We start from the raw sequence: 21,460 nt of genomic DNA on the forward strand, positions 1-21,460 counted from the left end.
ATTGCTTGAACCTGGCAGGTGGAGGTTGCAGTGAGCCAAGATGGCACCATTGCACTCCAGCCTGGGCAACAAGAGCAAAATTCCATCTCAAAAAAATATAGTAATAAATAAATAAATACACTCAATACTCCCTCTAAAGGCTCATAAGTTACAAAATGAATCTCTTTGTAATCTTCAACTTTATAACTTTCTGAATTTTAAGTGAACCTGAATTTCCTAAAAGCAAATTAGACAGTATAATGAATAAGCCCAAGACACATGTGCAAGATGGATTTTCCTTCAAATCTGTAATAGAATTGAAACTAAAGCTTTAAATTGAAATCATACCTGCTGAATGGGACTCTGTGCCTGAAACAATATTCTTCGTCCTAGTAGTTCTGCAAAGATACATCCCACAGACCAGATGTCAATAGCATTGCTGTAATGACGGCTGCCCATCAGGATTTCTGGAGCCCGATAATACTGAGTAACAACTTCCTGAGTCATATGACGGGATTCATCTAATTCTTCCACTCTGGCCAATCCAAAATCACAAATCTAGATAGAAAAGGCAATCAAAACATTGTCAAGCAAATACAAATGAAAGAGTAAAACAAAACATCAAAATTTTGATAGGGCACTGAACTTTGAACCTTTTTTTTTTTTTTGAGACTGAGTCTCACTCACTCTGTCACCCGGGCTGGAGTGCAGTGGCACAATCTCAGCTCACTGCAACCTCTGCTTCCTGGGTTCAAGGGATTCTCCTGCCTCAGCCTCCCGAATAGCTGGGACTACAGGTGCCTACCACCACGCCTGGCTAATTTTTTTTTTTTTTTGTATTATTTAGTAGAGAAGGGGTTTCACCATATTGGCTAGGCTGGTCTCAAACTCCTGACCTCAGGTGATCCACCTGCCTTGGCCTCCCAAAGTGCTGGGATTACAGGTGTGAGCCACTGTGCCCAGCCACTCTGAAACATTTTTAATGATACAGGTATAGTATATGTATGTCAATATACAATCTGTCATCTTCTTAAAAATATTCTTCTCATCTTTATCAATAAAAATATGTCTGTTTTCAGTTGATAAAGCAAAAAAACTAGGTGAACGTAAATGACTTTATTTTTTTTTAGACAGGGTCTCGCTCTGTCTCCCTGGCTGGAGTGCAGTGGCGTGATCAATCTAAGGCTCCTCCCACCTCAGTCTCCTGAGTAGCTGGGACTACAGGCATGTGCTACCACACCTGGCTAATTTTTGTGGGTTTTTTTTTGTAGGGATGAGGTTTTGCCATGTTGCCCAGGCTGGTCTTGAACTCCTGGGTTCAAGCAATCTGCTTGCCTCGGCCTCCCAACATGCTGGGATAACAGGCGTGAGCTACTGCACCTGGCCAAATGCATACTTCTAGGTTTGATTTAGAGACCAACTGTTGGCCAGGTACAGTGGCTCATGCCTGTAATCCCGGGGATTGAGAGGACTGCTTGAGAGATCAGGAGTTTAAGACCAGGCTGGACAACATAACAAGATCTCAACACTACAAACAATTAAAAAAAAAAAAAAAAAGCTGGGCATGGTGGTGTGCACCTGTAGTCCCGGCTACTCTGGAGGCTGAGGTGGGAGGACTGCTTGAGCCCAGGAGTTTGAGGCTACAGTGAGCTATTACTGTGCCACTGCACTTCAGCCTGGGAGACAGAGTGAGATTGAGACCCTATCTTTAAAAAAAATTTAAAAACCCCCACAAAACCAATTACTTTCAAAACTAGTTTATAGAGGAAGATATCATAAGATAAAGGGGTGTATCTTGAAGGTCTCCTTAGCTGAGACTGTGTCTGTCGTCTTTATGAAATATATATGAATTTCTTTAAAGCAATGGGTTTCAAACTGACTCCAGTTGAATCTAGTTCTGACTTTAGGCATTCCATGAATATTACATCCAAACTTCACATGTACCTATCTATTCAAAATACAAATTCACACTCAAATGTATAAATACGTTAAAATGTCGTATATGCTAGAATACTAATGCTACGGGGTTCATTCATTTCTTCATGCCATAAATATTTAAGTTAGTACTTGTTATATTACAGACTGTATGTTAGAATCTGGAGATACAGCAATAAATAATAAAGACTGGTTAACTTCTATACAAACTTAGAAATAAATCTTTTCTTGCTATTTCTGCTCAACTGAAAAGTATGCTGAGGGTTACAAGGTGAGCTATTAATAAACAGCAGCCATGCCACCACCAGCAACTACTACTTATCTTCAGGAATTAAAATTTCCTTGATATTGGGCCATCAAAACACAACAACCAGGAGCACCGAGGATGAGATCAGATAGTAATGGCCATCTAAGCTCCAGTGTTCTCACTGATTAACTTTACAAGGCACAATGTTGCAAGTGATAAAATACGATTTTAAATCTGTTTTCTAAATTGAAGTCCCCAAATAAGATTTTATTTGAAAAGGAGTTCTGGCAGCTTAAAAAGAAAATCTGAAAACCCAGTTCTAAAGAAAACAAAATTTACCCCCCAATTTTTGGCAATCCCCTCTTTCTGATTTGAATCTACTATGTCTGGTTACATGAAATGAATTCAGATGTGTATGTGGGAATGAATCAGTATGAAGCCACCATCTTTACAACTTAAGAACACAGGGAAATTTTCCATACTATTCAGATAAACCATACAACATAACAACAAAAGCCCGAGTTCATCAAATATGTTCAAATAACATATATATATATATATATATATATATATATATACATATTTTTTTTTTTTTTTTTTTTGAGACAGTCTCACTCTGTCACCCAGACTGAAGTGCACTGACATGATGCCGGCTCACTGCAACCTCTGCCTCTCAGGTTCAAGCGATTCTTGTGCCTCTGCCTCCTGAGCAGCTGGGACTAGTGGCATGCGCCACCACGCCTGTCTAATTTTTGTATTTTTAGTAGAGACAGGGTTTTGCCATGTTGGCCGGGCTGGTCTCAAGTTCCTGGCCTCAAGTGATCCGCCCACCTCGGCCTCCCAGTGCTGGGATTACAGGCGTGAGCCACTGTGCCCGGCCAAAATAACACATAATATTTTAAAAATTCTATTACTTGGCCATGACTCTTGAGGGCATTTTTAAAAACCAAACCAACAAAAGGAAAGAACATAATTTTTTTCTCGTATTTATATGAAAAAAAAAAAAACTACCAACCACCCATCCAACAAAAAAATGCCCTCTGTTATAAAGCAAATCCCTTATTAAAAACATCAGTACGATTTCGTCATTTTTAGCAACTAATTTGGAAGACAACCTGAGTCCAAAATAGGAAGCTTACATGATCAGATAGCTAAAAAAATTCCAGCAAAATTATCCATCTTGTGCTTAATAGGAAACAAAATACATTCACGATATGGAAGGATACTGATTTTTAAAAAATATTTTGTTATAATGATCTTCAATGAATTTGTATGTTTGAGAAGAAAGAACTAGTGTCTGTAGCCTAGCACTCTATTCTGGCTTTTTAAAAGTAGGCCTGTAAGATGAGTCAAAGGAGTGGAGCAAAATTTGTTTGTTCTGATTTGTGTGTTGTGTATTCATAAATGGCATTTTCCTTTAGTTGCCCATTCATACAGTCCAAGGTTATAAAACCATAACAGACAATTTGGAAAATGAACTTCAAGCAGTTAATGGCATCAAACATGACAGGTCCTGCACAAAATCCTGTGTGAAGTCTTCCAATCAAAAACCAAAATAAGAAGAAATTGGCTTAAACTGTCATAAGATTGATTAGGTATGGATAGGACAAAAAAATTTTTAACTATAAGGTTTAAATTTTTTTTTTTAAATAAAAACGATTATGGGGATAGGTTGCAAGTTCTCTTTAAAAAGTGAAAAGGTGGCAGGAAAAACTCAATAACCTATAGAAGGAATACTTTAGTAGATTTTGGTGGCAATTAACTTCTCTGTAGAAACAAAAGACTGAATTACAACATCAGCTATTTTTAGGGAAAATATGAAAAATAGGTTTTCATCTTTCTAGAGTTAAAATAAGGGTGAGGGTTCTTCAAGGCTATAATGAAGGGAGAATTTTCATTCATAAGCAGTATAATCCACCAGCTTTTCAAGAGAACTGACCTACAGTTCAGAGAAATCATTTAAAATAAAAAATGAATTTTATTTATACACTTGGTTTTATTACTTAGTTTAACCGCCAGCAACCTAAGTAATAATGACAGTCTTGATTACTTTTAAAGTGGGTAACATTTTAAAGATTTATTTTTCTTTTCAAATATAGCAGTTAAAGGCCCCTATTTCCAATTTCTATTATAAGGAAAAATATAGTGGACCTCTCTCTATTCAAGAGTTCTGCCAATACACATCTGTATTAGAGGTAGGCAAAAACGAATATGTGGACTTTGCTATTTGCAAGCCCCTTTTTAAATGAAAGACAATGGCTGTACTAGGGAAGAGAAGTAAAACTGAAACTGATGACTTGAAATTTTGGAACTACTAAATATAATTCTGTAATCAATTCCTCTTCAGAGGAATAATTAAGAATTGGCTACTATACATTATGGAACTACATTGGATAGGTGCATATTACCCTTTTCTGGTTTGGCATTTCCACTTTTTTTTTTTTTTTTTGAGACAGGGTCTCACTCTGTCACCTAGGTGGAAGTGCAGTGGTGTGATCACAGCTCACTGCAGCCTTGACGCTCTTGGCTCAGGCGATCCTCCCATCTCAGCCTTCTGAGTAGCTGCAATGACAGTCATGTGCAACCACACCTAGCTAATTTTTGAATTTTTTATTGAGATGGGGTTTTGCCACGTTGCCCAGGCTGGTCTTGAACTCCTGGGCTCAAGCAATCTGCCCGCCTCAGCCTCCCAAAATGCTGGAATTATAGGCATGAGCCACAGTGTCTGGCCAGCACTATCCCTTTTAAATACATTTCTACTTCTTACTTTGCTACCTTGGTCAAACAGCATATAGATATGTTAGCTGTGTAAAAATGTAGATGGTCTTCCTAAAAGTCACACTTCATTCTCTTATATACACAGATGCTTGCTGTTCTAATATTTCTTCTGATATGCGCTTCTTTTAATAATGGAACAATCTGTAAAGGAGTCACCTTCTCTATTCTTCTTTCTAGTTACACTATAATTCCAATTTCAGTGTTTCCAAAACATAGGCCAAGTATCATGAAAAGAACATGAGGCAGGACTACAAATTATTACTATGGCTATGAGTAGTGATATGGAGAAAACTGGGTTAACTTTTGGTAAAGTAATGGAAATGAACTTATTTCTTTCACAAAAATATGTTGTTCTTAAACCTGCCCTGACATTCTGATTTTTCCCAGGTATTTAAATAAACTGAAAAGCTACCTTTAGAACACAGTTGCTGTTCACAAGGAGATTCCCTGGCTTAATGTCTCGATGTAAAATGCCAGCTGAATGGAGATATTTCAAACCTGAAATAACAAACAGATTTAATTGCAGATATTTAATTCCTTTTACTCAACCAATAATTTTAAAAAAACCTTGGAAGAAATCAGCAGAGGATTTAAAATTGTTCCCTAAACAACTGCATAATGAACATTATTAAAATCTAGTCCCACCTCAAAATACCATAATTTTGCTACAGTAAAATAAAATGTCACCAAAGGTTTGCAAAGTCTAGAGATAATGTCTATAATTTAAACAATTATGTAGGTTTAAATACAGATAGGCTTCTTAGGCACTCGAGTTAAGACCATACTAATAACCTTAGATTGCTAGTTAGTGTCGCTATTGGACTGCTGCTATTGATACTCTTAACCTGCAACTCGGAGCCTGCTCCAACAAAAGTTTCCATTGCCACAGGGAGCCTTTCCCAGGACAGATGTTTCACTGATATAACAAAATTCAGGAACTTGCCCACATTGTCAGTAGTATTCTTTACCACTCAGAATCAAGAGGGTAATGAATCACTTTAAAAATATTTGTGACATCTTAGAAGACTAGTGCCTTCATTCAGTACTGCTAAAGGTCCCATCCTCAAGGCTGAGTCCATTTTGTGTGCGTTTTTCTTTTTTCGTTTTTTTTTTTGAGACAGGGTCTCACTCTGTAACCTAGGCAGGAGTGCGGTGGTATGATCACAGCTCACTGAAGCCTCGACCTTCCTGGCTCAAGCCATGCTCCCATCTCAGCCTCCTGAGAAGTGGGAACTACCGGCATGTACCACTATATCCGGCTAATGGGCTGAGTCTTTTTTGGATAGAATGTAGCAAATCACATTTTTTACAAGTACAAAAAGAGCCAATATCTTCCCCATTTTCCCCTACCACAGAATATGAACAAATCTTAGAGCTGAACAGGCTGGAGTGCAGTGACGCGATCTTGGGTCCCTGCAGCCTCCACCTCCCAGGTTCACTCAATTCTCCTGCCTCAGCCTCCCAAGTAGCTGAGACTACAGGCGAGCGCCACCATGCCCGGCTAAGTTTTGTATTTTTTTAAAGTAGAGATGGAGTTTCGCCATGTTGGCCAGGCTGGTCTTGAATTCCTGACCTCAGATGATCTGCCTGCCTCAGCATCCCAAAGCGCTGGGAATACAGGCATGAATCACCATGCCTGGCCTGGAGGTGAGTTTTTTGGTTTTAATATTGCTTATGTGGCCGAGCGCAGTGGCTCACACCTGTAATCCCAGCACTTTGGGAGGCCGAGGCAGGAAGATCATGAGGTCGGGAGATCAAGACCATCCTGGCTAATACGGTGAAACCCTGTCTCTATTAAAAATACAAAAAATTAGCTGGGCATGGTGGCGGGCACCTGTAGTCCCAGCTACTCGGGAGGCTGAGGCAGAAGAATGGTGTGAACCTGGGAGGCGAAGCTTACAGTGAGCTGAGATCGCACCACTGCACTCCAGCCTGGGTGACAGAGCAAGACTCTGTCTGAAAAAAAAAAAAAAATTGCTTATGTGTTTTCATCCTTTTGGCATTTCTTTTTCAATCTCTATAAAGAATCTCTTAATTCTATGAATTCTAGGGCAGGGGGAAAGTATTTTACTTACTAGGTAAGAAAGCTGTTTCAGGTTTAAGCAATTCTCTACTTGTAATGGCAAAATTCTCACGGACATACTTGATGGCCAGAAGAAGTGTCAATAATGTTGGCCCAAATCCTTTCTCAGTCAAGTCTGTGCTCTTTAATGAGCTAGTCTAGAATTATTTAGCTGGCTCTGTTTATTGGTCTTCCCAATCTACCTTGGTTTTAAGGGTCATTTTGTTTCTCTGGAGTTGGCTTCAGGTATGCCAGCCAATACTCAGACAGGCCCACCTACTGTTGTCTTGCAGGATGGACGTCATCCATAGGGGATACAGTCACTTTTCACTTTAGTCGTCTGATGCCACATATTCCTATTCCGTTGAAAACTAAAGGCTGTTTTGTGAACTTGTGACAAACCATCCTGCTTATTCACCTAGATTAGCCCACTCAACTGCCTAATGAATTTGACAGGGCTTTCTCTTTCATCACTGAAAACAAGAACTATTTGGCAACCCTAAAAAGCTTCCTCTTTAACATTTAAATATAGAAATTATAAAATATGCTTTGGTCAAACGAAAAAAGTCTTTAGAGAAGAAGAAAACCTGGGAAGATCAGATTAAAGTCTAAATGAGAAGCAAAACATTTCATTTACAGTGTGACAGCACCTTTTTCTTCATAAAGAAATCTTACCTCGCAAAATCTGATAAAGAAAAACTTTGACATGATCTGAGCTGAGTGGTTGAGGAGAGACGATAATTTTATGTAGGTCACTCTGCATCAATTCTGTGACAACATATCTTGAAGTTTTAAGTTAAGGAGAGTTCGACGAATTCAGTCCCCTACCCCCTCAAAGTGGTGACCAGATCTAAAAAATAACTTCCATTCTCAAGGCTGGAAAAGTGGGGAAAGAAAGCTTCTAGACAGCGTGACAGAGGTGAGAATTCCAGCCCTCACAAGATAAAACACTACTAAAATCAAAAGAACTTACATGTTTAAAGTCAGCAGAAGTAAACAACCAAATGATTTCCTTATAATCAGCATTATCAAAGAGAAAACCAAAGGTAAACATTTTAAATAACAGCCAGGCCAGGAAAAGTATGACGACCAAACAGTCTTAAGCTCTACTTAGACATGTTACAGGAATGTCCTTTGAATCCAAACAAATGGGGATTGGTGATCTCATCTTAGGCCACCATGACACCAATGGAAAAGATCACAACCTATCCAAGGGCCGTGGCTTGTTACATTATAAAATACGGTATTCCTAAACACATGTAAAATAATTATTAAGTCTCTCCACAATCTTAGTAATTTAGTTCCTTTATTATTTAACTTCGTATATATTTATGAAACACCCCACCCCACCATCACCACTAGACTTCGAGCGAGCTTCCTATACGTTGTATACTCCGTTGTATGTTTAGGGTTTTGCTGAATGGACACATGGTGGATGATTAAAGGCTGGAGCCTGGGGAGCCATGGAGATATGGAATTCAAGACTCTTGTGAAGCACGTGAGTGTTAGATACATTAGGGAAGCAAAAGTATGGTAAATCTTATAATTTAAGTATTAAGTTTTCTTAAGGCAATTTCTAATTTAATGTTTTAGCAAAAACAAGTAGGAAAGGGGATAACTTGGGAACAGGGAGAACTGGTAATAATAGCCTTTGACAAAAACAATTGAAAACTCCCTCCACCTCGAGACATTTTTTCCAAATTGCTTTAGTCTCCTTTTTTCTTCAACCACTGTATGTTGAAATGCCCCATGGCTGCCGCTCCTCACTCCTCTTCCCTATCCACACTCGTGGATACTCGGATCCAGTCCCATGCCTTTAAATAACATCCATGCTGATGACTCCCACATTTCTCTCTCTAGTTAATCTTCTTTCCTTAAGTGCAGACTGGTATATCAAACTGCCTACTTATTTCCCCTGGATACCTAATTGACATTTCAAACTAACAAGTCCAAAACTGTCCAAATCTTTCTTAGTTGCTTGCACCACAAACCACATCAAGGAGTTATCCTTGCCTCCCCCTTTCTCTTTCACCATACCTCCAATTCATCAGAAATCCTTCAAAATTTAGTCAGAATTAAGGCCACTTCTTATATCCACTGTTACTACACTGGCCCAAGACTGCTAGATTTCTAAAACACAGCAGCCAGGATAATTTTTTTTACTGTTATATTTTTTATTTTGCCTATATACTGACATTTACTTTATTATACAGAAAATATAATTTTTAAGGCTTTTACATTCTTAGATATTTTAATCTTAGGTTTTATCATCCAGATTCTCTCCAGAGAAATACATTCTACTTTGTAATGAAAGTTAATGAGAAAATGATATTTGGCATGTGGGATTCACTTACAGGACAGTTTTCAGTGACATGTTAAAATTATTCTATAAAATGATGAAGAGTTAAATAATGACATCAGGGTTGTAGTTTTTAATAGTTTTTATTCAACTTTTTCTTATTTTTCAAACATACAGAAAATTACACAGAGATGACCCATATACACACTTACCACCTAGAATCTACACTGAATATTTTGCTATATTTGCTTTGTCACACATCTATCCATTGCTCTTTCCATCCATCAATTCATCCAAAACTGGATGCATTTCACAGAATGATCTTTTAGGATGAAGGTCAAATTATGTCACTTTTCTGCAAAAGCTTTCCATTTCATTTAAGACTAAAAGCCAGTCCTTAAAATGGTCTCACAGGCCATAAATCATTTGGCCCTCTTACTTCTCTGACCTCTTCTCTTGCTTTCTTCCTGGATATTCTCTGAACATGCTAGATACACTCCAACCTTAGGCCTTAGCTATTCCCTCTGCATGGACTGTACTTCCTGATATCTATCTGGTTAACTCTTTCACATCCGTTGTGGTTTTGCTCAAATTTTATCTTTCAAATGAGGCCTACCTCAACCACTCTAACACCACAGTCAGGCATTATATAATGATGTTTGGTCGATGATGGACCACATGTATAAAGGTGGTCCCATAGACTGTAACGGTGCTGAAAATTCGTATTGTATTGCCTAGGGGTGTCTTGGTGACTAACCCTGTGTAGGCTTAGGCTAATGTATATGTTTGTGTCTTATTTTAAAAAGTAAAAAAGCAACTCAGACCTCAACTCCACAAAAAATTTAGCCAGGTGTGGTGGCTTGCGCCTGTAGTCCTAGCAGTTACTGAGGATACTGAGGTGGAAGGATTACTTGACCCTGGGAGGTCAACGTTGCAGTGAGCCATGATTGCACCACTGCAATCCAGCCTAGGCAACAGAATGAGAAAAAAAAAATAAAAAGAAAAAAAAAATTTTGTACAGCTGTACAATGTCCTTGTGTTTTAAGCTAAGTGTTATTACAAAAGAGTAAAATATTTAACAAAATTAAAAAGTTTCGAAAGTAAAAAAATTACAGTAAGCTAGGGTTAATTTATATTAAAGAAACGTTAAAAAAATAAACTTAGTGTAGCTTAAGAGCACAGAGTTTATAAACTCTATAGTAATGCACAGTAATGTTCTAGGCTTTCAAATTCACTCACCACTCACTGACACACCCAGAGCAATTTCCAGTCTTGCAAGCTCCATTTGTGTTAAGTGCCCTATACAGGTGTACCATTTTTATCTTTTATATCATATTTTTACTGTACCTTTTCTATGTTCAGATACGTTTAGATATACAAGTACTTATTATTGTATTAAAACTGCCTACAGTATTCAGTATGGTAACATGTTGTACAGTTGTACAGGTTTGTAGCCTAAGAGGAATAGGTTATACCATACAGCTTAGGTGTGTAATAGGCTATACCATCTAGGTTTGTGTAAAAACCTGTACTCCCTATCCACTTGCTATCCCCTTGCACAGCTTTACTTTTTCTTCTTCCCTTAGTAGTTATTATCCTATAATTTCCTTATGTTTATTCTCTGTCTGTATTGCCAAGCCTGCACCATAAAGGCAAGGGTTGTCTGCTTTGTTCACAAATTTATCCCAAACTCTTAGAATAGTGTCTGCACATAGTAGGTCCCTATAAATATTTGATGAATGAATGTATATTGAACACCTGCTAGGTACTAGGTACTCTACTAAGCATTTTAAATATATAATCTCATCTAATTTTCATGGTAACTCTACAAGGTATGTAGTGGTACCCTAAATTTAGATAAAGAAATTGACGTTAACAGAAGACAACCTGCCTACGGTTACATAGTAGTCAAGATTTTAGATCTGATCATGTCTAAGATTGCTTCAATGGTTCTACGCAATTTTGGATTTATCTTTTCTTATTTTTTTAAGTAACATTTTAAAAAACTCTAATAAAGTAGGCCAGGTGTGGTGGCTCATGCCTGTAACCCCAGCACTTTGGGAGGCCCAGGAGGGTGGATTGCTTGAGCCCAGGAGTTCGAGACTAGCCCGGGCAACATGGAGAAATCTCATCTCTATAAAAAATTGAAGAAATAGGCTGGGTGCGGTGGCTCATGCCTGTAATCCCAACACTTTGGGAGGCCGAGGCAGGTGGATCACTTGAGGTCAGAAGTTTGAGACAAGCCTGGCCAACATGGTGAAACTCCGTCTCTACTAAAACTACAAAAATTAGCTGGGTGTGGTAGCTTGTGCCTATAGTCCCAGTTACTTGGAGGCTGAAGCAGGAGAACCACTTTAACACAGGAGGCAGAGGTTGCAGTGAGCTGGGATTGCACCACTGCACTCCAGCCTGGGTGACAGAGCAAGAATTTGTCTTAAAAAAAAAACAATTTTTTTTTTTAAGAAATAGGTGAGCTTCCTTCCTTCCCTTTCTTCCCTTTTTCTTCCCTTTCTTCCCTTTCTTCCCCTTCCTTCCTTCCTTCCTTCCCTCCCTCGCCCAGGCTACGATCTACTCGGCTTGCTGCTGCCTGCGCCGCAGACTGCCTGGGTCTGCCGGTGCGCGCCACCGCTGCCTGCCTTTTCTCCTTTGGATGCAGGCACGCGTTCGCCATCTTGGCCACGCTGGTCGCCAGCTCCTGACGCCGAGTGCTCTGCCCGCCTCGGCCTCCCGAGGTACTGGGACTACAGACGGAGTCTCGCTCACCCAGTGCTCGGTGTTGCCCGGGCTGGAGTGCGGTGGCGTGGTCTGGCCTCGCGGCAGCCTCTACCCCCCGGCCACCTGCCTTGGCCTGCCAGGGTGCTGGGATTGCAGCCCCTGCCCGGCCGCCGCCCCATCTGGAAGGTGGGGAGCGCCTCTGCCCGGCCGCCCCGTCCGGGAAGAAGTGAGGAGCGCCTCTGCCCGGCCGCCCCGTCCGGGAAGAAGTGAGGAGCGCCTCTGCCCGGCCGCCCCGTCCGGGAAGAAGTGAGGAGCGCCTCTGCCCGGGCGCCCCGTCCGGGAAGAAGTGAGGAGCGCCTCTGCCCGGGCGCCCCGTCCGGGAAGAAGTGAGGAGCGCCTCTGCCCGGCCGCCCCATCCGGGAAGAAGTGAGGAGCGCCTCTGCCCGGCCACCCATCGTCTGGGAAGTGAGGAGCGCCTCTGCCCGGCCACCCACAGTCTGGGAAGTGAGGAGCGCCTCTGCCCGGCCACCCCGTCTGGGAAGTGAGGAGCGCCTCTGCCCGGCCGCCCCGTCCGGGAGGAAATGAGGAGCGCCTCTGCCCGGGCGCCCCGTCCGGGAAGAAGTGAGGAGCGCCTCTGCCCGGGCGCCCCGTCCGGGAAGAAGTGAGGAGCGCCTCTGCCCGGGCGCCCCGTCCGGGAAGAAGTGAGGAGCGCCTCTGCCCGGCCGCCCCATCCGGGAAGAAGTGAGGAGCGCCTCTGCCCGGCCACCCATCGTCTGGGAAGTGAGGAGCGCCTCTGCCCGGCCACCCACAGTCTGGGAAGTGAGGAGCGCCTCTGCCCGGCCACCCCGTCTGGGAAGTGAGGAGCGCCTCTGCCCGGCCGCCCCGTCCGGGAGGAAATGAGGAGCGCCTCTGCCCGGGCGCCCCGTCCGGGAAGAAGTGAGGAGCGCCTCTGCCCGGCCGCCCCATCCGGGAAGAAGTGAGGAGCGCCTCTGCCCGGCCACCCATCGTCTGGGAAGTGAGGAGCGCCTCTGCCCGGCCGCCCCGTCTGGGAAGTGAGGAGCGCCTCTGCCCGGCCGCCCCGTCTGGGAAGTGAGGAGCGCCTCTGCCCGGCCACCCCGTCTGGGAAGTGAGCAGCGCCTCTGCCCGGCCGCCCCGTCCGGGAAGAAGTGAGGAGCGCCTCTGCCCGGCCGCCCCGTCCGGGAAGAAGTGAGGAGCGCCTCTGCCCGGCCGCCCCGTCCGGGAAGAAGTGAGGAGCGCCTCTGCCCGGCCGCCCCGTCCGGGAAGAAGTGAGGAGCGCCTCTGCCCGGCCGCCCCGTCCAGGAAGAAGTGAGGAGCGCCTCTGCCCGGCCGCCCCGTCCGGGAAGAAGTGAGGAGCGCCTCTGCCCGGCCGCCCCGTCCGGGAAGAAGTGAGGAGCGCCTCTGCCTGGCCGCCCCGTCTGGGAAGTGAGGAGCGCCTCTGCCCGGCCACCCACCGTCTGGGAAGTGAGGAGCGCCTCTGCCCGGCCGCCCCGTCTGGGAAGTGAGGAGCGCCTCTGCCCGGCCACCCATCGTCTGGGAAGTGAGGAGCGCCTCTGCCCGGCCGCCCCGTCTGGGAGGAAGTGAGGAGCGCCTCTGCCCGGCCGCCCCGTCTGGGAAGTGAGGAGCCCCTCTGCCCGGCCGCCCTGTGTCTGGGTAGAAGTGAGGAGCGCCTCTGCCCGGCCGCCCCGTCTGGGAGGTCTACCACGGAGGCCAGAAGCAATGTGGGGGCTGGACGTGGTGGCTCACGCCTGTCGTCCCGGCACTCTGGGGGGCGAGGCGGGTTGATCACTTCGGGCTAGGAGTTCGAGACCAGTCTGGCCAACTTGGCGAAACATGAAGAATACAACAGACAAACCAACCAACCAACTCAATGACAACAAAGCAGGTCTACCCTGGAGTCATACTCTAATTTTTTCTATTTTCCTCCCTTTCTGATCATTTATCCCACTTTCTTTTTCTTCCTCTTCCTTCTCCCTCTTCTTTGTCAAATAGAGGATTGAGTTATTATCACTGATCCATATAAAGTCCCTCTCTCATTTATTTTAACTCCCACCCCCATTTCTATTCCCCGACTTCCCATGTGCAACCTTCCTAATATGTTTGATACGCATCTTTTTGTTTGTATGTATTTTTAGAAAATGTTTATTGTTTTTGTATGCAAAAAAAATTAGTAAAAAAAAAAAAAAAAAAAAATAGGTGAGCACTGTGGCATGTGCCTGTAGTCCCAGCTACTTAGGAGGCTGAGGTGGGAGGATTGCTTGAGCCTGGGAGGCAGGGGTTGCAGTGAGCCCTGATCTTGCCACTGCACTCCAGCCTGCGTGACAGAGTGAGACCCTGTCTCAAAAACAAACAAAAACCCCCACAACTATCACAAAATAGACTAAATGTTCACTGTGTTCTTTATAGAATAATTTCAACTAATACATGCAGAAACAATCACAGAATTAGAAAAAAACCCCATGGTTTTGCAATCTCTGGAGCTAGGCACCATCAATGGCTGGTAAAACCACTTGAAAAGGATGAGTGTGAGAATGACATCACTTCAATCCACCACTCAATCTTAGCATAATTTAATGTGGAACAAGAATATTATGTTTGTGATACACACACCACTGCCTAAAAGTATTCATGCCCCCAAAAACCTAATTTGAATGTAATCAATCATCTAGCTCTAATGACCAGTTAACTAGAAATATGTGGAATTAAAAAACAAGACATTATGAAGAAGCAATCTGCTAAACACACAATGTGGATCATTCTTCAGGAAAAATTTATCTAACAAATCAATGACCATCCCCTTCCCCCCCCACAAAAAAAGTGTGTGTTGTGGGGTAAAGGGCAGGCAGAAATGTTTGGGATAAGAGACTCAAGAGACATAACCATACATACGTGTGAACTTTGTTTAGATCCTTATTCAAAAAGTGACTCTTGAGGCAATCAGACAACAGATATTAAGGAATTAGCTAATTCTATTAGTTGTGATAATGGCATAACAGTTGTTTTCAAGGTACTTGTTAGAAATTCACATTTAAGTATTTATAGGTGGAATAATGTGATGTTTGGTTATCTACTTTAAAATACTCCAGCCCTTCTTTCCCTTCCCCTCAATAAAAAATAGAGGAAATGAGATTGGCAAAATGATTAATATTGTTAAAGCTGAGCATGAGGTACATAAGTTATATACTTATATACTACTGGCTCTTATATTTTTATATATATTTTTGTATATTCTGTATATATTTTTGTATATTTTGAAAATTTCCTTAATAGTTTTCTTAAACTTCATTGTAGAAAATGGAAAATACAAAAAAATGCAAGAATATTAAAAATTTCCAGAATTCTACCTCTTTGGGTGAATTTAGAACAGTTTGATGAAAATAATGTGCATGGGTACATACATGTATATTTAAAATAAAACGGGTATTATACACATTGTTCTTTTTTCTTAATACTTTAAGTTCTAGGGTACATGTGCACAACCTGCAGGTTACACAGGTATACATGAGCCATGTTGGTTTGCTGCGCCCATCAAATCATCATTTACATTAGGTATTTCTTCTAATGCTATCCCACCCCTAGCCCCCCACCCCCCGACAGGCCCTGGTGTGTGATGTTCCCTGCCCTATGTTCAAGTGTTCTCATTGTTCAATTCCCACCTATGAGTGAGAACATGCGGTGTTTGGTTTTCTGCCCTTGTGATAGTTTGCTGAGAATGATGGTTTCCAGCTTCATCCATGTCCCTGCAAAGGACATGAACTCATCCTTTTTTATGGCTGCATAGTATTCATGGTGTATATGTGTCACATTTTCTTAATCCAGTCTATCACTGATGGACATTGGGTTGGTTCCAAGTCTTTTGCTATTGTGAATAGTGCCACAATAAACATACGTGTGCATATATCTTTATAGCAGCATGATTTATAATCCTTTGGGTATATAACCAGTAATGGGATCGCTGGGTCAAATGGTATTTCTAGTTCTAGATCCTTGAGGAATCGCCACACTGTCTTCCACAATGGTTGAACGAATTTATACTCCCACCAGCAGTGTAAAAGCGTTCCTATTTCTCCACATCCTCTCCAGCATTTGTTGTTTCCTGACTTTTTAATGACTTTTTAACTTTTCTGTTGCCTGTTCTTTTAATAAAATATAAGGATCTAAAAACAAAACAAGCAAGGGAATCCCTTGCTTATCCCATTCAATGGTTTAATAATGCAGAATTTTAATGACTGCATAGTGTTCTAACGTGTGGCTATATTATAATTCATTTAACCAAGTGATCATTGTTAAAAAGCTATTTCTAATTTTATTTTTTACTATTTTATTTTTTGAGATGGAGTCTTGCTCTGTCACCCAGGCTGGAATGCTGTGCCGTGGTCTCGGCTCATAATTCTGCAACCTCCATTTCCCAGGTTCAAGCTATCCTCATGCCTCAGTAGCTGGGATTACAGGCGCATGCCACCATGCCCGACTAATTTTTGTATTTTTAGTAGAGATGGGGTTTCGCCATGTTGGCCAGGCTGGTCTTGAACTCCTGACCTCAAGTGATCTGCCCACCTCAATATCTCAAAGTGCTGGGATTACAGGTGTGAGCCACTGAGACTGGCCTATTTTTAACTATTTTAAATAACCTTGAGATAAACATCCTATACATAGAATTTTATATGTATGTGAGGATATTACATATACTTTAAAAAAGTTTTAAAGTACTGTAAACTCTTTCCATGGTATTATATATATTCTTTTACATCATTTCAAATGCTTAAATAGTACTCCATTTTACATAATATGTCAGGAGTTAAGTCATCTCCTGCCACTGGATGTTTACAGTATTATTGTTTCACTATAATATAGCTCTGTGGGAGTGCTTAGAGCTTTAAGGTATTATTTCATGAGGAACCCTCAATTATGTATAGATCCTCCTTCCTGGGTTAATCATTTATTCAGAAGAGTCCTCCAGTCTTCCTTCTTAGGATGAATAGGTCAGGCTGCCAGAATTCTATGTTAGTGGGTGTCCAGGGAATAAACTTTTAGTCTCCAGCAGGGTGGGGGAAGAAGATCTGAGCATCATACTACTTCTTAAACAGGCTTGCAACCAATCTGATGTTTAGGCCCACATGCATCCCCACTTTCTGAGATACTTGATGCCTCCAGTTCCTGAGACTTTCTGACATTCTGTAGCAAGAACCAACCTGTTTCTGGGTTCTCATTACTGCCACCTTAGATTTCTGCCTTTTCTAGACTGAATTTTTAACCCTTTAGTGAAATTTAAGGGGACTACAAGAAGGAATGGTAGTAAAGATTTATGTTCTATCCACTGTGTTTTAAGGTTGAAAACTCTTTACATGTTTATTGGCCACACATATGTGTGACCATGAGAGACAGAAAAAAAAGGAAAAGCAAGAGTGAGAGCAAACTGTTCCTGTCCTTTGCTCAATTTTCTACTGGGGTGATAATTTTTTTGTAATACTGTTTCTCATATTAAGGATATTAACCCGCTAGTACGTACCGAAAATTTCTTTTCCACTAGGAAATCACAGGATGGTGATATAAAAACCTGCTACTTGTACCTTTAAGTCTTAATCAGAAGTCCCAATATTCTTGAGTTGCACTGGTTCCAGAATTCTCAAGGGAGAGGAAACAAAGAACCATTACACAGAAAAAACCCAAAAAACAAAACAAAAATAAAAATTTCACAATTGCCATCCCTGTATTAAGTGTTTTGTTATGTTCTGAACATCAGTGTCTTCCCCAAAGTTCACAGGTTGAAATGCTAACCCCCAGGAAGATGTGATCAAGAGGTGGGACCTTTGGGAGGTGATTAGGTCAGGAGGGCAGAGCCTCTCTATAAAAGAGACCTAATGGAGTTTGTTAGTCCTTTCCACAATGTTAGGTTATAGTTAAAGAATGTCAACTAGGAAATGGGCCCTCGGCAGACACCAAGTCTGCCAGTATCTTGATTTTGGACTTCCCAGCCTCCAGAACTGTCAGAAGTAAACCAGTGCTGTTTATAAACCACCCAGTTTATGGTATTTTGTTATAGCAGAATGAATGGACTAAGACAGTTGTCAACTTGAGCTTTTTTTGTTTTGAAGGGGAATTTCGCTCGTTGCCCAGGCTGGAGTGCAATGGCATGATCTCGGCTCACAACCTCCACCTCTCAGGTTCAAGCTATTCTCCTGCCTCAGCCTCCTGAGTAGCTGGGATTACAGGCATGTGCCACCACGCCTGGCTCATCTTTGTATTTTTAGTAGAGATAGGGTTTCTCCATGTTGGTCAGGCTGGTATTGAACTCCCGACCTCAGGTGATCTGCCTGCCTTGGCCTCCCAAAGTGCTGGGATTACAGGCGTGAGCCACCGCGCCTGGCCAAAACTTGAGCTTTTATACAGGAAAAAAAAAAAAAAAAAAAAAAAAAAAAAATCCTGACATACCAATGGCCAGGCATGGTGGCTCATGCCTGTAATCCCAACATTTTGGGAGGTCAAGGCAGGAGGATCACTTGAGCTCAGCAGTTCAAGACCTGCCTGGGCATCTTAATGACACCCTGTCTCTACAAAAAAAAAAAAATAAAGTTAGCTGGGCATGGTAGCCTGCACCTGTAGTCCCGGCTACTAGGGAGGCTGAGGCGGGATAATCACTTGAGCCCAGGAGGTCGAGGCTGTGATGAGCCATGATTGCACCACTGCACTCCCACCTGGGAGACAGAGTGAGTCCCCCCCAAAAAAGTATAAAGCATTTCTGTGTATGGGATGTCAGCCAGATCTGCTGAGTTTACTGAGATTTTTTTTGCTTTTGCCAGGATTGAAGAGTTCTTGCATGGATGTGAAGAACAGGTTATATTCTATTCTGCTTCACATATCTACAAAATTGGCAGCCAAGTTGTGATGCCAGAATCCTTACTGTTAGTAGTGACAGTTGGTAGCTCATAAGCAGTGGAGAGAAAACATCTTAATTTTCAAGTTTATCAGGTTGAAATCATAGTGCTGGCACTTGGAAAATCTTGCTTTGACTTATAAATTTATAAACGAAACAAACTGATACAAAAGCCAAAAACAGAGAATAAGTATGAAATAATGTCATATGCTTTCTTCTAACAGTGACTACATTTTCAAAGAAAGGAGAAAATGCAAAAGTGACTGGAGGGAGTACTGTTCTAAGCAGATATTTTATAACTAAGTACTCGTTTCAGAAAAAGAAATCTGACATTTCATCTAGCATTATGAAACTTATCAGGTCAGGGTGTTGCACACCCTATACCTGTGGGATTTGAATGGACAAACTGAACTATTTTTGATCAACAGTAACACTTTCATACAATTCAACTAACACAGAGCAAAGTATTACCAGATATCAAAAAACTGAAAAGGTATTCAAAATGAATATAAAGCATGATTTCAAATGGTAAGTCAATTCCTTCATACTAAGACCACATACACACGTGTATAATTTCTCACAAAATATAAACTAGCAGGCATTCCCTCTGCTAAGCACAAATGACTACATCGCTATGTCACTATCTTCAGGATCCATGAACTTCAAAAACCTTTCATTCAACCTTCTATTACCTATTATAATGTTTAAGAAAGGAGAGTTTAAAATAATGCTACTTTTATATCTCTGCTTCTTGAGAAGATGACAGGTTGGGTTAAAAAATAGGGACAGGTTAATTACATTTAATTAACTGGAAAGTTCAGGGCAAAACACACAGAGCTCCTATCTGCCTCTACCATTTTCCATTTACCCTTGTGCAGAAATGCTTTCCCTTTCTTTAGTATCTTTTAAACATAAAAGACTGGAAAATTTTAAATATAGGATTTTTATAAAGTGATTAAAACAGCCACTTTGCAGCGAATACGTTTTGTCAACCTTTAGTTTAGCAAAGTAAATTCTTAGGGGAAATAGATTTTTCACTCCATGAATAATGCAGTTTTTTTCTTTATAGAAAACAATGCAACAACCAGTCCAACATTTTAAAATTTTCTTTGGAAAATAATTCCTGAATTTGAAGCTCTAACAATACAGCTTCAAAAATTCAGAAGCAATACACACCACCTTATGATACGGTTTTTGCTTTGCTCTAGCAGAAATCCTCTGAAGTCTCAATCCCCAGCATAATGTCTCCCAGATGTCTCAACTAGTTGCCATGCCAACTAAAGCAGCTTAAATTAAATGAGGGCCTGAAAAGGCACCTGCATCACTCCAGGTCTGTTGCACATTAAATAAAGCTCTCTTGACAGGGACTCAGAGGTGCCATTAACTTGAACAGCATCTATCTGATTATTGTTTCTGAGAAATTTAATGAGGGTCTCCAAACAAGAGTGAAAACAGGGTGCTCCTTCCCTCTCCTGGTCTTTCTAAATGGGACAGCCACTCCAACAGCTGGTGCACCCACTGGGTCAATGAATTTGCTATGGCCCTTTAAGTTACCATTGGATAAAGATAAACTATAGGACCAAAGTTAAGGTTTTCAGAAGAATATGAGCAGATTAACCATGTCTCCTATTTAAATGTGCTATTAAAAATATGATTGTTAAAAACACACTGTGCATGGTATGCCAACCTCAAAGTGATTTCAACAGCCCTACTATAAAACAAATTGCTGCTGATTGCAGCAATTAGTTAAGTAGCTCCATGAAATATGGATTTCAAGTGTACTGATTTGCTTCAAAAAAACCTGCATGATGCAAATGTTTCAGTGGGGGCGGGGGAGGGAGGTAGCTCTGATGTCTCAGGTGCCCAAGAGAAATAACAATGTCTCTGTATTGTTTTAAAGAGTTAATTTTTAAAAACAGTATTTCAAGCTTTTTTTACTGCTTTCTCATGTTAGTCACTGGAGAACATCACTTAAACACAAACTTGGGCTAGAGAAGTTATATTCTTTACCCAAGGTCACATTCCCAGTCAGTAAAAAGCCAAGACTAGCTCAGGTTTCCTGACTCCTCATCTAGTGCTCTCTCCACTCCCACCAAGCTGTTTCCCGTGGAAACTTGCCTTTACATGCCTGCTATTACAATTTCTTCACCAAATATCACCACTATATGCAGGTTTCCATGAAACAAAAAATAGTTGAATTATTCTTAATTATGGGCTATGAGGAGAAGAAAAGGAGAAAAGATATTAATGTTTATTTGAAGCTACTATGTGCCACTTCATATGTGATCTCATTTAATCCTCATAACACCTACTTTATAGCTGCTGTATTTCTATTTAAGAAATAAGCACACTGAGTCTGGGAGAGGTTACGCTGCTCCACACAGAGTTTGCATTTAAATCTAGATTGTAATGACTCTGAAGCCTGACCCTTTCCATGAAGTTCTATTACCTCAATTTGTTTACTATTAAAAGAGAAAATGAAATACATGAGACTGCCATTACTCAAATGCTGCAAAAACCAGGCTTCAAGCAAAATCAGAAAATCAACATTGT

The 21,460-nt window shown here is 41.4% G+C and overlaps 1 protein-coding gene across 2 annotated transcripts in view; it reads right to left on the bottom strand.

Moving 5' to 3' along the window:
* Positions 1-21,460, bottom strand: part of NLK (nemo like kinase) — a 157,718-nt gene that overhangs the window by 27,445 nt on the left and 108,813 nt on the right. For both annotated transcript variants that reach the window (XM_055255829.2, XM_055255828.2), the window contains exons 4-6: positions 7,677-7,783; positions 5,352-5,437; positions 328-537 (exon numbers count right to left, since the gene is read on the bottom strand). In XM_055255829.2, coding sequence (XP_055111804.1) covers positions 328-537; positions 5,352-5,437; positions 7,677-7,783 — 403 coding nt within the window. The remainder of the gene's footprint in view (positions 1-327; positions 538-5,351; positions 5,438-7,676; positions 7,784-21,460) is intronic.

This window comes from Symphalangus syndactylus, chromosome 20 (assembly GCF_028878055.3).
Source record: "Symphalangus syndactylus isolate Jambi chromosome 20, NHGRI_mSymSyn1-v2.1_pri, whole genome shotgun sequence".
Taxonomy (NCBI): Eukaryota; Metazoa; Chordata; class Mammalia; order Primates; family Hylobatidae; genus Symphalangus; species Symphalangus syndactylus.